Source organism: Ursus arctos, unplaced genomic scaffold (assembly GCF_023065955.2).
Source record: "Ursus arctos isolate Adak ecotype North America unplaced genomic scaffold, UrsArc2.0 scaffold_30, whole genome shotgun sequence".
Lineage (NCBI taxonomy): Eukaryota > Metazoa > Chordata > Mammalia > Carnivora > Ursidae > Ursus > Ursus arctos.
This window is the reverse complement of record NW_026622986.1, coordinates 31,506,955-31,523,625: the sequence shown is the minus strand read 5'-3', so window position 1 is coordinate 31,523,625 and position 16,671 is coordinate 31,506,955. Positions and strand designations below refer to the sequence as shown.

At 45.2% G+C, this 16,671-nt stretch overlaps 2 protein-coding genes across 2 annotated transcripts in view; one reads left to right on the top strand and one right to left on the bottom strand.

Moving 5' to 3' along the window:
• Positions 1 to 16,671, bottom strand: part of IL15RA (interleukin 15 receptor subunit alpha) — a 59,842-nt gene that overhangs the window by 13,694 nt on the left and 29,477 nt on the right. Inside the window, 5 exon segments of the mRNA XM_057304630.1 lie at positions 605 to 680; positions 7,432 to 7,464; positions 9,047 to 9,241; positions 11,752 to 11,844; positions 15,906 to 16,100. Coding sequence (XP_057160613.1) covers positions 605 to 680; positions 7,432 to 7,464; positions 9,047 to 9,241; positions 11,752 to 11,844; positions 15,906 to 16,100 — 592 coding nt within the window.
• Positions 1 to 16,671, top strand: part of FBH1 (F-box DNA helicase 1) — a 111,056-nt gene that overhangs the window by 66,741 nt on the left and 27,644 nt on the right. The gene's annotated exons all lie outside the window — the stretch shown is intronic.

Here is a 16,671-nt window from a genome sequence, read left to right as displayed (position 1 = left end):
AGGAAAGATCCAAAACAGCCCTATCAACACAGAATGCTGGTTACTGGCTTCTAATTGATAGAAGTATGAAATTAAGGCTAATATGCCAGTTGAGGCTTTAATGAAAATGATAAAAATGCCTCGAGATTAGAAAAATAATAAAAACTGAAATTTCAGCAAGTGGCAGAAACGGACTTCTGGTCACCAATGCTGAAATAAGAATTTCGACTATCAGAAATACAAAAGTCAGGCCGACATAAATGAGCACGTAAATAAGAAAGCATCCCTATATTTAATGAGAACGTTCAAGAAAATATATTCATGATTGTATCGCAGCAATTGCGTATCCATCAAATTGGTTATTGGGTAGGTTCTTTCCTTCTGAAAAGGAAAGAAAACTTCGTTCATTCTTTTCTTTCCTTGTTGTAAAGCAGCCCCTTGTTACCAGTTAGGCTCTGGCTGCTACGTCTCCGACGGGTGGCCTGTGGAGGGCCTCCCAGGGCAGGCTGTCCGTTTGGTCAGGACGGGACTGGGTGAACCTGAGAGCCTGCCTCCATAGCCAGGACAGGGGGTCTTGCTTTGAGGGGGCGGCGGAATCATGATGATGCAGCCCTTTTCTACTCACCTCGATTTTTGGTAACAGACCAGAAGAAGTACCACACACATGACACTGAGCACAGCGACAGGTGTGAAGATCGCTGCTGTAAGAAAACAGAACGCAGCTGTCAGGCGGAGAGTCCTGGCAGGGGGTTCATGTCTAAGAATCTGGAAACTCTTCACAGTTGACGGTCCTGCAGAGAGATCCAAATGCCTTCCCAGCCAGCTTACTGTCACCAGCAATTCTGGAGCAGTCCCATCTGCTCTACTTCTGGGCAGAAAGTACGTTCTTTCCCCACCAGTACTGTCAGCTCAAACCATCCCCTTTCACGTCGTCCCACATCCCCGGCTCCTAATCCATCCCTCCTCGTCAGGGTGACTCGGTGATGGGAGGAGAGGAGAAGGCTGGGGTGGGAGTATGCGGAGAGAAGCCATGTCTGCTGCTAAATCCAAAGTCAGAAACTAGGGCGAGAGTTCTCCTCAGTTGTCTCTGGGACCACCTCCCCCTTTTCTTCAACTTCACAGAACCCCGATTTAGAAACAATAGCATGTTTCTTCCAATTTCATCTTTTTTTTTTTTTCAAAGTAGGCTCCACGCCCAGCATGGAGCCCAAGGTGGGGCTTGAACTCAGGACCCTGAGATCAAGACCTGAGCTGAGATCAAGAGTCGGAGGCTTAACCGTTTAATCCATGTGCCCCCATTATTGTTTTTTTATTGGCAACTTTTTATGGCGGAGGAAGAGTGGTAAGGAGAGAGAGGAGGTGTTGGAAAAGTTGTTACGGGTAAGAGGAGAGTAAGTCCATGGCTTAGGAGAAGGGAAAGATCCTGTTTGGGCTGCCTTGGAAGGAACAGCCTGGAGCATTGGGAGCACTTGCGGGGAGGAGGCCAGCAGCCCCAGAGCATTTGAGATTTATTAGACAGGATAGGAAGAGCGGGATCTCTCTGGGGAAGCCAGAGGGCTCAGCCCGAGGGCACAGTGAACCTGACTATTTTAAAAACACTTGCATCAGTAATAAGCTCCAGGCAGAGTTGGCCCGTTTACCTCCATATTGTAAAATCTCCCTGCAAAAAAACACCTACCTGCCCTACGTGAAGGATAACAACCCTAAACATCTGGGGGGCCGGGGGTCTGACTGGGGACCACGAGTCACATCTCCCAGACTGTTCAGCTGTTTGGACCTGTGCCTCTACAAGCAGCACACGACCTCGTGTACAGGACACATCTCCCATCTTGGCCTTCGAAATACAACTCTATCGAAAAACAGAGAAATATGAGGAAACATCCAGATTCTCTGCCGGGTACGCGTGTAAATGGTACAGTTTTTCTCAAGGGCAGTTGGCAACATAAAACAACGGCTTTAGAGAAGAACACACCTGTTGACTCTAGTCCCATTTCCAGGAATTGATTCCAAGGAAATGGACAAATACATCCAGGCATATTCACTGAAGTATTGTTTAAAACAATTTTTTAAATTTTAATCTCAATCTATTCGTAAAAAATTAATTAAACTGTTCTATACCCATACATTGGACTATCATCCAGCTTTAAAAAATTAAGAAATGGATCTATATTTATTAACACAGAAAGATGTCTCCAATATCTTAAGTGAAAAAAAAAACCTGGCTGAGGTAAAAATGAACTGAAAAATAATCCCCAGTAAGCCGTGCGCGCGTCCATAGGTGCAGGACGACCTTGAAGAGTGGGTACCAGAGTATTAAGTACTGGTGGGCTTGTGGATAATCTTTACTTTCTTTTGAAAGAAGTTTGCTTTTTCCCCGATATTTTTGAAATGCTACTGTCATCAGAAGAAACAGTACAGTTGTCAAAACAAAACCACCCATGCCTAAGTAAATACAAACAAGAAAAGTCCCAAAGGAAACAACAAGGAAGCATGGCAAATGAGTGAAAACTGTTTTGAGTTTTCGGACTTAACATTAATCATCCTTACGACTAACAACCAGAAATACTTCCTAAGGGATGGTGTGCCCTAGGGTAAACTATTTCCTCCCTTTACTAATCAACTCGGCATGCATTTACTGTCCCTGGAGGGATTTATTGGAAAAGGCTAGTTGATGTCAACTGTAGTTTTGCTTTCATAATGCCTCTTCCTGGTTCCTCTGAATGAGAGTCGAGCCTGCAGGCTCCCAGCTCCAGAGAGAGGAGGGTTCCTGAGCCAATGATGTGACAGAGCACTTTGAATACAGGGACAAACTCCTACCCTTGGCCTCTTCCTCGATTGTATGCAGGCAAACTGAGTAAAGAAATTGAAACCAAATCACTAAGTTGCTAGGTAAACAAATCAACTGGCAAGTTCCCCACCCTTTTGTAAATGTTTCCTAGAGGATGCATGGGTGGGAGAAAAAGGAAGGGAGAGAGATTTGGTGAGCCAGAGGAGAATAGAGGAAGGTTCAAGTCTGGGGGGAGGTAGGAGAACAAATGGAATTATTGCTCAGGAGGCTGAGAACGGCCTGTAGCTGCCCACTTTGACTTCAACCTGAAGTGAGTGTTGGGTCCAAAGCAAAGAGGGTGGCTGAGGCAACCAGTGGCCACTGTTCAGTGTGGATGATGAAAAGGTCCTCTGAGAACATGGTGGAGGGTGGGGTCACCATTCCTTAGCAGTACCTGCAAACTAGGTCAGCCAGGGAGTGCTGTTTCCGAGTGCTGGTGTGCCCGCATCTGATGAAGGCAGCTTTGAAGTAAGAATATCATTATTCCTGGGCAGTGTGTCTCTTCTGTCTCTTACTGCACTAAGCACATAGTAAGTGTTGGGTTCAGAGTAGGTACTCAATAAATACCTAATCGATTGAACTAAACCGTTCACAGTTCATAAGTTAAAGTACATTTGACATGCCATTTGCTTCTCAATGAGAAATCTGCATTTCATTGCAACTTAGGACCAACCTGGCCCAGAGTTAGAACTCAATCTATATTGAATAACAGATGAACGATGTAATATAGAGCTAGCTCTTGTTAAAGACTGAGCATATCAACTGCAGCAGATTTGTTTCAGATATGAAAGACGAGAATTATAACATAGTTTGAAGAATTAATTCTTCCCTCCTAGTGTCCTAATGAACCTGGCAATGTAAACACTGCCATAGGTGACATCCTGGCTTTTTACCTTACAATTAGGAGTCCTCAGGAGTAACCCTAGTTAAAGACCAGATAGAGGATATTGAAATAACTGGATGAAATTATTGATTAAAAGGGCTGCCAAGGGGTGCCTGGGTGGCTCAATTGGTTAAGCATCTGACTCTTGGTTTCGGCTCAGGTCGTGATCTCAGGGTCATGAGACTGAGCCCTGTATAGGGCTCTGCACTCAGCCCAGAGTCTGCTTGGGATTCTGTCCCTCTCCCTCCCCCATCTGTTTCTCCCCCTCCTTGTGCTCTCTCTCTCTAAAATAAATAAAATCTTAAAAAAAAAAAGGCTGCCAAGTGAGCCTGTAGATATTTAAGACAATGAAATGATGAATCACATTTCCTAAACATTTATTAAAATGTTGAAGTCCTCAAACTGACATTCTGTCTGCTCGCTCATTTACTTTTGATTGAGCATCTATTTACCATTTTCTGTTAAGCTAAAAAAAAACTTTTAAAAGTTCTGATAATCTTTAACTTATTTTAAAAAGTATGATTATTGCTAGTTATCAATGGGCTGATGAAACTATTGAGTTAATTAACATTTGCTGAGAGATTATTATGGTAAAGCATCTATATTTGCGTATAGACATGGTCAACTCATTGCTCATTCATGCAGAAATGGCAACACCTACGGATGCCCAAGGAGCCCGCAGGTATCTCTGCTGCTTGTATCTGACGGGGGCAAACTCTGGGGTCTCAGGTGGCTGGGACTGTATACGACATACTTGACAGGCACCATCACTAAGTGTCTTTATTTTTTTTTTTAATTTTTTTTATAATAATTTTTTATTATGTTATGTTAGTCACCATATAGTACATCCCTAGTTTTTGATGCAGTGTTCCCTGATTCATTACTTGTGTATAACACCCAGTGCACCATGCAATACGTGCCCTCCTTACTACCCGTCACCGGCCTGTCCCAGTCCCCCACCCCCCTCCCCCCTCCCCTCTGAAGTCCTCAGTTTGTTTCCCAGAGTCCATAGTCTCTCATGGTTCATTCCCCCTTCTGTCTTTAGAAAACCAGCATGATTTTAATTTCAGTTTACACCTTCTTCGTCGATAAAACTTAAATAACAACTAATGAAATATAACTCATCTTTATTTTTTTATTCCTTTGCTAATAATTATTTGATCTGGCTTGTAAGTTAGGAGCTAACGTGTTTGTCTTGAAGCCCCCTGGAAGAAGGAAATCTTATTCACATAGCAGGAAAGATTTGAAGTTTTTTGTTTTTGTTTTTTTTAAATCTCTGTATTCCCGCAGTTTCTTGCACGGAGCTGTCTTTGCCTATTGCAGATGTCGAGTAAATGTTTATTACATTATACTTAAGAATTTGGGAGAGAGTTTCTTTTTTTTTTTTTTTTTAAATGATTTTTTATTATATTATGTTAGTCACCATACAGTACATCCGAGGTTTCCGATGTAAGGCTCGATGATTCATTAGTTGTGTATAACACCCAGTGCACCATGCAATACGTGCCCTCCTTACTACCCATCACCGGTCTATCCCATTCCCCCACCCCCCTCCCCTCTGAAGTCCTCAGTTTGTTTCTCATAGTCCATAGTCTGGGAGAGAGTTTCTGATATTTTAATCTAGTGAAAGTCATGAGCTGGAAAAATACATTATAAGATGATATCCCGTAATAAAGTAGTTGTTTGAAAATCTACATAGAAAACATGGCCTCCTGGATCTTATGTGTAGGATTTTATCCTACAGATATACTTGCCCACAGCAAAATGATAGAAGGTTTTCCAATTAATTACTGTTTGTAACGTAGTCAAAGAATGTAAACAGTCACATGTCCAAATAGGGGGTTGGCTACATAAATTGTGGCAAATCCATATGGTAGGATATTTTGTAGCTGTTTTAAAGAATGAAATGGTTTTGGTGTATTGATATGAAAGGATTTCCAAGAGATACCAGTAGGTGAAAATGAACAAGGTGCAAAACAGTGAAAATACAATACCTGTCTAGCATCATGTAACCTCCGTGAGCTATTTACAGGTTGACTCTCTGAAAGGATACACAGAAATCTGGTAGCAGGAGTTGCTTTCTTCCTGCAAGGGGATTTTGAGTCTGAGATGGGGCTTTTTGCTCTATGTCTTTTTGTAATTTGTAATTTTTAAACTCTGTGCAAATATTACCAATTCAAAAAAGTGAGTAAAAAATGTGAAGCTTTGTAGAAAGGTTAATGTAATATGTGACATCAGCAGAAAGATTAGGTTGGCTACTTTTTTTTACTGGTTGCCTCTTAAGTGATAAACATTTTTGTTTCAGTGTCCTTGTCATTAAATCCCACAGTTTCTCAGTGAAAATACTCTCCCGAGGGGCTTTTAAAAAAAATGTCCTGCCTTTGCATATACGTTCTGATCATTTTAAAAACCATTCTAATCAACTAGCTGCTGAAATGACCAAACCTACTTGGTTGGCTTTTCTTTTCTTTTCTTTTCTTTTCTTTTCTTTTCTTTTCTTTTCTTTTCTTTTCTTTTTAAGAGAGCGTGTGTGCACACGCACATGCTGGGAGGGGGGCGCTGCGGTGCAGAGGGAGAGCGACAGAATCTCAGCACAGCTCAGCTCAGCACAGAGCCTGACTTGGGGCTCAATCCCACCACCCTGAGATCATGACCTGAGCTGAAAGAGTTGGATGCTTAACTGACTGAGCCACCCAGGCATCCCTCACTTGTTTTTTTTTCCCTAGATGACACTTTTTAGAAAATATAATTAACTAATTAATTAACTTTTTTATTTGAGAGAGAGAATGAGTGGGAGCGGGTGGAGGAGCAGAGGGAGAGACAGAGAAGCAGACACCCCGCTAAGCATGGAGCCTATGCAGGGTGATGGGGGGTGATGCAGGGCTTGAGCTCATGATCCTGTGATCATGACCTGAGCTGAAATGAAGAGTCGGATGCTTAACTGACTGAGCGACCCAGGTGCCCCTAGATGACACTTGGTGCAGATAAAATATAGCCACAAAAATGAGTCATTCTCCAGTAGGAAAACTTGTAAATAGAAAACAGAAATAATTTTTGTCTGTACCACGTTACGGTGGTGGGTTTTTTTTTTTTTTTTTTGGCTTGTTGAAAACTTGTCAGACAAAAGTCTTAGGTTCTTTATGATCGCCTTTTTCTCTCCCTTCTTGCTCTTTTCTTCCTCTCTCCTCCCCTCCCTTCCTCTCTTTCTTTAATTCTTGCAAACACTTTCCACTCCCCTCCTCACAGTCACTGGGTCATTCACTTTCTCTCCTAGCCTTAAAGTTGTGTGTGTGTTCTGTAAAAAGAAGCCTTTTATATTGAGAAATTTGAGCAGTCTTGCTATAAAGTGCGTCGTGCTAACACCCTGTAAAAGATTAATGCAGCTTATGGCATCGTTGTAATGACAGCAGTACACACTTGTGGTTTTCTGCTAAGTCCTGGACGGAAGTGTAGCTGGGCTTAGTGGAAGGAGGCTGTCTTGTGATGTGTCAGCTCTCTGGTTCCCACATCAGTGGCCTGACAGTGAGGAGCTACCGGTAGTGAGATAAGCAGTCATGTTAGAATCCTGTAAGTAGGGTGATCCTATAACTAGCTGCCTAAACTGAGACACTCTTGAGAGGGGAGGGGGATGCTGCTGGTGGCCAGGCTGGGGCAGCACGCATGAGCCAGGACTGTCCCACCCCCCTGAGACTGAGGTCCCCTGGGCATAAACACTGCTAGGACAAGAAAAAGAAATACGTACCAGTCACGGTTCCAGAATTGTACGAATATGTACCTGCAGAGAGAGATTGCAGCTCAGTTATTGCTGTCGCCCTAAAGGCACTAATTTCTCATTGAGCAGGAGGAATTTTGGACAATTTGGCTCCCATCCTAAAGCCTTGAGAGATTGATGGCTGGCAAAACCAAATTCCCTTTAGCAGAGAACAAGGGTAATTTATTTAGATGCTGGGCCATGCTCAAGAATCAAATGTGCCCTTTTTGCGCAGTGAAGGAAACTATCAACAGAACAAAAAGGCAACCTACTAAATGGGAGAAGATATTTGCAAGTGACATATCTGATAGGGGGTTAATATCCAAAATGTATAAAGAACTTATACAGCTCAACACACACACACACACACACACACACACACACACACACACACACACACACAAGCAAAGAATCCAATTAAAAATGGGCAGAGGACCCGACAGCCATTTTTCCAGAGAAGACATACAAATGGCCAACAGGCACACGAAAGGGTGCTCAAGATCACTGATCATCCGGGACAGGCAAATGTAAAACCACAATGAGATATTACCTTACACCTGTGAGAACAGCTAGAATCAAAAAGACAAGAAATAACAATTGTTAGGGAGGAGGCGGAGAAAAGGGACCCTCGGGCAGTGTCGGTAGGAGTGCAAGCTGGTGCAGCCACTGTGGAGAGCAGTATGGAGGGTCCTCACAAAATTAAAAATGGAAATACCTATATGATCCAGTAATTTACTGCTGGGTGTTTACCCAAAGAAAACAAAAACACTGATTTGAAAAGACACATGCACCCCTGTGTTTATAGCAGCATTATTTACGGTGAGCAAGATACGGAAGCAGCCTGATGTCCATCAGGACATGAGCTGATAAAGAAGACGTGGTGTGGGTGGACGTAGAGTGGATTATGCTAAGTGAAATCAGTCAAACAGAGAAAGCCAAATACCATATGATTTCACTTAGATGTGGAATCTAAAAAACGCAACAGACGAACAAACAGACAAAAGCAGAAACAGACGCATAAACACAGAGAACAAACTGATGACAGCCAGAGGGGAGGAGTGTGGGGGGATGGGCAAAATGGGTGAAGGGGAGTGGGAGGCCCAGGCTTCCAGAGGTGGAATGAATAAGTCACTTGGACGAAAGGTACAGCATGGGGAATACAGCCAATGGTATTGCAGTAGAGAAAAACCCGCCACAAGCATCAGATGTGCCTTTATGGGAGATGCGGATTACCAAGAGCTTTTCCATCCCACAGATGGTGACTCCAGAATACAGAAGGCTTCCACTGTCCTCCCATATTGGGAGGAGGCAGATATTATTCAGATTGGCAAAGCCTCTGCCATGCAGGTCAATACGGTGAGCCTTGTCCCATCCAGGAGATGGACTTTCTTTTCCAGCTGGGCTGAACCAGGGCAAAGCACAGAGGTTAGAGGGCAGAGCAGGAAGGCTGTGGCACAGAGCAGCGGGCAGAGGGTTACGGAGTTGTCTGGACTTTGGATCGGGGGGTATAATGCTGTGCAGTCAGCTCCCTCCAGGTCTCCACCCCACCTCAGGAGCGGCCCATGGGTTGCTGACCTCTCCTGAAGCCGGCAAAGCCAGTGCTAACCTGGCGTCTCCTGTGAGGCAGAGGGAGTGTGTTCCGAGGCCTTTGCTGTTGCCTGAGGTGGGGCTCGGGAGGGTTCTTTACCGATCGGCCCTGTGGTTCCTGTAGCAGGAGGCTTTGATGGCATCAGCCTGGAGCCTGGCACAACAGCGGGCTTTGTGGCCACTGTGGTGTCTGACTTGGAAGTGAAAGCTGGCTCTGTAGGAAAGTGCAAGATATGGAGAACAGAAATATTTATAATTGTGTCTCGGCTCAGCTCCAGAGGAGAGTGGACTTAATACTTGGTGAAGTCCACCATGGGCCAGCCCTCCCCCAGCACATGCCTCCATGACTGTCTGGGAAAATCCCTTATGTGGGTAACGCATTCATGCATCTGGAATGGCCATGGGACTTTCGAGAATGCGAGAGGCTCTGTAGCTGTTTACCATGGTGCCCCTAAGTTAAAGACACCATGGATTTGAGTAGATCGGGCTCGTGTACTAGAGAAGGCATCTAAGATGCTGCGAGAGCCCGCTCTCAAAAACCGAGTGTGACTATATTTGCCTGAGACATCTGGGGTGCTGATATTCGTTTATTTTTTACATGTTCGCAGATGATATCTGAAATAAGGGGAAGCCTGCGGTTCAGCCTGACTGAATCTTAGAGAGCGTATTTGAAGAAAGGGTCCTGGTTTTGTGCTGATCTGGGGGAGGGGAGCCCGCCTTGTGTCTAGGCCCTCACCCTCCCTGTCGACCTGGCAAACGGCTGCCCCCAAACTGTGAAGCATGGTGGAAGGTGGAAGAACTTCACTATTCTCTTTCCATGAAAGAGGGGTCTTCCAGTGTGATAAATACCGTACCTAGGAACTGCAGCCCCAGAGCAAAGGAGTGAGCAAAGTGCCTCTGGGACCCCAGCACCGTTGGCTGTGTGGCCACACTGTGTGGGGCTGCTCTCCCAGCCGCTTATGCTGTCAGACGTCCTCCTGCCCCTTCCTCCCCCGTCAGTGCCTCACATGTACTCACACGACCTGGCCTGCCAGCACTCCAGGTGCCCTGCAGACAGAGCTCCCCCAGAGCCTTTCCACCCTAGTGCTCATGGCCATGTCACCCTGCATCGGAGACTACACTCCCACGCCTGAGATTCTGACCGCACGCTTTCATCGTGTGCGACGCACGAAGGCAAGGCTGGGAGACATCCCTTGATTACTCTCATCAGTTGGTGAACCAGATGTGACTTGGGTCAAAGGGGTTTGGGAATTACCCCAAACTTAAATGTAGCCAGTGCTCAACCGTATCCTTGGTTTGTAGTCAACAGACTACCTAACTAGGAGGAAACCTCCTTCTGGCCTCGCCATCCTCCCTTCAGCATTGGTTCCCAGCTTTGCCTCCCTAAGAATTACCTGGGGGAGCTTCTAGAGCCCTAATTCCCAGACCGCTCCCCAGACTGCCAGAGTCCCAGGGAAGTCCCTGTGCGTGTCCACGGTTAGGAAGCTATGCTCTAGGGAAGGCGTGCCTGAGCAGTGCAGCCAAAGGCAGCAGGATGACTGTGTCTGGGCAGGAAGGGGGGAGGGGGGAAGCCACACTGGATAACAGGACACAAAAAATCAGGAGTTAAGTGTAAATTAAGGCTTTCCTAGGATGTAGGGCACATTGTCCCAAGATATTATCATCCAAGATTCCAAATTTTCTTAACATCAGAACGGTGCTGAGAAAATTGGGATGGAAGATGAACTAAAACCCTGGAAATTCATAATGTTGGCAGCTTTGTGCAATGCTTCTGTACCAGAGCAATCATAGTTGGGACTGTTGGGGGACAGTTCTGCACGGGTCTCTCATGTTTCTGCATGCCTCGTCAGCAGAGGCGCTGACAGCCCTCTCTTGGGACTATCTTTTCAAAGATGCTCATATAGCCTTGGAAGGTGGAGACAGCGCCTCCCTATGGAGCAAAGGGCAGACATGGTCAGCCAGTTATAAAAGACTCCAGTTTCTTGGGGCGCCTGGGTGCCTCAGTTGGTTAAACGTCGGCTCTTGATTTTGGCTCAGGTCGTGATTTCAGTGTCCTGGGATGGAGCCCATCATTGAGCTCCATGCTGAGCATGGAGTCGGCTTGAGATTCTCTCTCTCCCTCTGCCCCTCCCCCACTCAAGCTCGCCCACGCACATGCACGCACTCTCTGTCTCTAAAATAAGTAAATCTTGAACTCAGGCTTCCTCTGCTATGAAGCAGCCTGTTGGGTTTGCAGGCTTCTTGTAGGCTCATCCCCGTTGTCCCTGTGGGACACAGAGATGAGGGAATTGAGGCAAACATGCCGCAGGTCCCACTTCCTGATGTGCCATGTAAGTAGAACGTCCTTGGTCTCTGAAGCAGGAATGTGCTGTTTTCCACTGGCACCCATGACGTGTTGACGGGCTAACATGCAAGGCAGGGAAAACCACAGATCCTCCCCAGTTCTGATAAGGAAGTGCATCTACAGCTAATGATCCGGCATATTAAGAGTGGATTTCGAATGATCATTAATTTTGTGCAACTGAAACCTAGCTATCAAGCAACTTTGATTTAAAAGAGAAAATTAAGCTAATATAAGATTTAATTTTGACGTTTAAAGAAAGTATGTTCTGTTGTTTAAGTTGGCCGTGGAACTCCAGCAGTGGTCCAAGAATCTGGGGGACTCACAGGGACCTGAGTGGTCGCAGGGAATGGGAGTCCTTAAAAAGTTTACAACATCCCTACCTTTTCCAGAAAGGGAGGTGCTCTCTGGCTCTGGGGTCACCCCTGCTGGCACTTCTGTGGAGGATGGCCTTAGGTGAGTCAGGGAGGGGTCTCCTAGAGAGAGGATAACCACATGGCATTTATGAGCCTGAGGGTGGAACCTGGAGTGCTTCACAACCACATATAAATAAAAAATAATTATATAAATTTAAAATGGAGATATCTGGCTTCCTGGGATAGGTCAGAAGCACAAGAAATAAGCAACAATGTTTCCCAATCTGCAATCCCCATGCAAATGCAAACAGATGGCAAACTCTTTTCCTAGCCTTTCAAAAAGACTGCGCACATATCAAATGTCTTGTTATTTTAGGTTAGAATGAAATCAATGAGATCGACTCCATTTTATAATACTGTCTTTTACATGGAAAAATGAATGATTAGTTGGTAGATTCCGTTGTTTTGTGAGGAGCATTCCAAGCACAGGAGGTTAGGAAAAGTAATGGAGGGAGTTGTTAGTGGTGGAAGGTGAGGAACCTTTGGGCTACATGAAACCTAAAGATCATCCAATCTTTAGCTTCTAAAAGTCTATGATCCCAGGTCTCTCCCCCTTGCTTCCTCTCCCCCCACCCTCCACCAACCGGTTCAGAGCCTACACCTCTTCTCCATCTTGGATTCATTCACTCAAAGGAATTGGCACTTTGAAGAAACGGTCACTTTGCCTGTGCTGGAAAGCCCTTATCTTTGCCCCTGGAATACATGTACCAGTGGGTGCCCAGACTGGACAGAGTAAGAGGTCCACTCTGTGTCTTTGCCACAGTGTTATTGCTCATACCTGTCGTCACCCAGCTAGCTCATCACTTCAGTGGCACTTAACGCCATGTGGCACTGTGTCCCCAGCTCAGTGATTCCTTTGCAACAAATAGAAGGCTCCTTCCTTGCCCTGCCTCTGATGTCTGCATGGTGTCATGCAGGTGGAGGGGGCAGGTGCATAAAATCAATGAGAAAGTCTGGCTCTTTGAGGAATCTTACAGCAGAGTGAGTTTTCTCTAGAACAGCCCCTTTTGTGCACTTCTCCAGAGAGGACTTGAGAATTTTCACATATATGAGAAAGTATATCGCTTGCAGTTGGACATGTACCAAATATGCAATAAACCATGAGTTATTCTTTATTTTTCTAGCATAAGGGGCTTCTTATTCCTGGAAATGGCACTATTGACTTCCACTCCAAGATTGTTGGCCTCTGACATAGTTATCCAGTTGTGGATGGTTCAAAGAAAAAATAGATTGTGACAACCATCCCTCTCATGGGCTCTGGAGTGCTGGCTGGACCCCAGACATGGGAGACCAAGCTAAGGGAGTCTCTGCTCCTTGGGTAGCCCCCATTCTCCTGGGTGGGTAACAGCAAAGCACACTAATAATTTCCCTACAGGTTGTCTTCTAGGGAGAAACTGGGGAAGCTATCTGGGAGGCAAGCATGCTGTGAGCAGACACCCTTTGTAGCCAAATTCTTGGTATCATAATCTTAAAGGCATACCTCAGAGATCGTGTAGGTTCAGTTCCAGACCACCACAATAAAGTAAATGTGGCAATAAAGCAAGTCAAATGAATATTTTTGTTTCTCAGTGCATAGAAAAGTTCCGTTTGCACTGTACTGTAGACTATGAAGGGGGCTATATAGCATAGTGTCTTAAAAAATCAATATATATACCTGAATTTAAAAAATACTGCTAAAAAATGCTAACCATCATTTGAGCTTTCAGTGAGTCATAATCCTGCTGGTGGGGGGGGGTCGTCCCTCGATGTCGGTGACTGCGGACTGATCGGGGGTGGTTGCTGAAGATGGGCGTGGCTGTGGCAATTCCATAAAATAAGACACGGATGAAGTCTGCCACAGTGACTGACTTTTCCTTTCATGAATGATTTCTCTGTAGCAGGTGGTGCTGTTTGATCGCATTTTACGCACAGTAGAACTTCTTTCAAAATTAGAGCCCGTCTTTTCAAACCTACCACTGCTTTATCAACTTAGTTCACGTAATATTCTAAATCTTCTGTTGTTAACTTAACCAGGAGTAGATTCCATCTCAAGAAACCACTTTGTTTGCTCTTCCACGAGAAGAAACTCCTCATATGTTCAAGTCTGGTCATGAGATCACAGCAGTTCAGTCCCATCCTCAGGCTCCGCTTCTAATTCTGGGTCTCAGGCTGTTTCCACCCCATCTGCAGTGACTTCCTCCAGTGAAGTCTTGAGCCCCTCAGAGTTATCCATGAGGGCTGGAATCAACTTCTCCAAAACTCCTGTGAATGTGTATATTTTGATCTCTTCCCATGGATCATGAAATGTTCTTAATGGCATCTGGAATGGTGAATCCTTTGCAGAAGATTTTTAATTTACGTTGCTCAGACCCATCAGAGGAATCACTATCTTTGGCAGCCACAGCCTTATGGGATGTATTTGTGAAATAATAAGACTTGAAAGTTGAAATGACTCCTTGATCCGGGGACTGCAGAATGGATATTGTGACAGCAGGCAGGAAAACAATCTTAATTTCATTTTCATCTCGATCAGAGTTCTTGGGTGACCAGGTGCATTGGCAATGAGCAGTCATATTTTGAAAGGAAACTTCCTGAGTACTAGATCTCAACAGTGAGTTTTAAATATTCAGTAAAACATATTGTAAGCAGATGTGCTGTCGTCCAGGCTTTGTTCTTCCCTTTATAGAGCACAGGTAGAGGACATTAGCATCATTCTTAAGGTTCCTGGGATTTTCAGAATGGTCAGTGAGCATTGGCTTCAACTTAAAGTCATCAGCTGCATTAGCCCCTAACAAGAGAGTCAGCCTGTCCTTTGAAGCTTTGAAGCCAGGCATTGACTGCTCCTCTCCAGCTGGGAGAGTCCTAGAGGACAACTTCTTCCGCACTAAGGCTGTTGTGTCTACGTTGAGAATCTGTTGTTTAGCGTAGCAACTTTCAATAATTATCTTAGCCAGATCTTCTGGATAACTGGCTGCCTCACTTTGCACTCTTATGTTATGGAGATGGCTTCTTTCCTTGAAGCACATGAACCAACCTCTGCTCGCTTCAAGCATTTCTTCTGCAGCTTCTTCACCCTCTCAGCCTTCATGGAATTGAAGAGAGGGCCTGGCTCTGGATGCGGCTTTGGCTTACGGGAGTGTTGTGGCTGGTTTCATCTTCTATTTGGACTCCTAAAACTTCCTACGTATCACCAATAAGTCTCTTTTGCTTACTTACCTTTTTTGTGTTCTCTGGAGTAGCACCTTCAGTTTCCCTCAAGGACTTTTCCTTTGCATTCACAACTTGGCACAAGAGGCCTATTTTTTTGGCCTATCTTGACTTGACATGCTTTTTTCACTAACCTAATCATTCCTAGTTTTGATTTGAAGAGAAAGACGTGATTCTTCCTTTCACATGAATCTTTAGAAGCTATCGTAGGGCTATTAATTAGCCTAATTTCAATATTGTTCTGTCTCAGGGAATAGGGCGGTCCAAGGTGAGGGAGAGAGACAGGGAACAGCCAGCTCGTGGAGCAGTCAGGATACATACACAACACCCATTAAGTTAACCGTCTTACGTGGGTGCAGCTTGTGGTGTCCGAAGAGAATTGCAGTGTGGTAATATCAAAGATCACTGATCCCAGGTCACCATAACAAATATAGGAAAGTTTGAAATGCGAGAATTACTAAAATGTGACACAGAGACACAAAGTGAGCAGATACTGTTGGAAAAATGGCATCAATAGACTCGCTTGAGGCAGGATTGCCACAAACCTTCAATTCATAAAAAACACAATTATGTGTAACGTGCAATAAAGCAAAATGCAACAAAATGAGGGATGGCTGTAGTTAATATTGTCCAGGTTTCACTTTCACTGCTACAACCCACAGTGTTGACATCACGTTCATTTTCTAGATGCGGAACAAAGATTTCCAAGATGGTGAGGCCCTTGCTCAAGGAACCCAAAATTGTGTGGCCCTAAAGCCTGTGTGTTTTCAGCTCCCAGGGGTGTTGTTTAGAGGCCCATTGGTTTATTTAGCCTCAGACCTCAACACAAATGTCTTGTCCCCCAGAGATGGGCTCATTCAGCTTCCCACACTATAGTTCGTCTCTGTAGGGCTTTGGGAAGGGGGATGGAGAGACTTGCAGGGATGGCTACTTACTGATGCACTTGAGATTGGGAATTGTCCAGTGGGCAACGTTGGTGGTCTCATTAAGCACGCATTCAGTCAGACTGGATGTCCCAGCTTTACGCTTGAAGCCAGAGTTACACGTGTACCGCTCCCTGGAGCTCACTTTGTAACTCTTGACCCGGATGTCTGCATGTTCGACCGACGTGGGAGGAGGGCATGTGATGCCTGCAAGGGTACAGATAAGACAGGAGAGATGAACACATTTCAGCTTGTTCAGAAGGTGTTCTCCAGGGCAACTTGGGCGGCACTTCGTGCCTTTACAGCCAGGGTCTGGCTTTCCGAGGGGCCCCTTAGGATACGCCCTAGATTCTAAGCATGTGGAAAATGTTCAGTAAGGGTTCTCATCATTTAGAAGCCTTCCAGCAGCCTTGTCTTAAGTGCTCACCATCCAGCATGGTTAGGGACTGGGGAGTCATCTGTGGAAACCCCTCTCCCTTCCCTTCACTCCCCATCAGTCTCTCACCATCTCTGTCTCTTTGGCCCCATCCAGCTCGGCCTCTGCGTTCTCCTGCCGGAAAGCAGCAGTAGTCTTTGAATTGGTCTCCCTGCCTGTTCTCCATGAAAACTTTAACCCATTTCTGTAATACAGCCAGTCATCTTCAGAAATGCACACTGGATGACTTCACTCCTTTCTGGTTGCCCAGTGCTCTTAGAATAAAAACTAAAATCCTCAAGATGTCTTCAAGGCTCTGCTGGACCTGCCCACCCCGCCCTCCGCTGCCCAGCTACTCTTCTC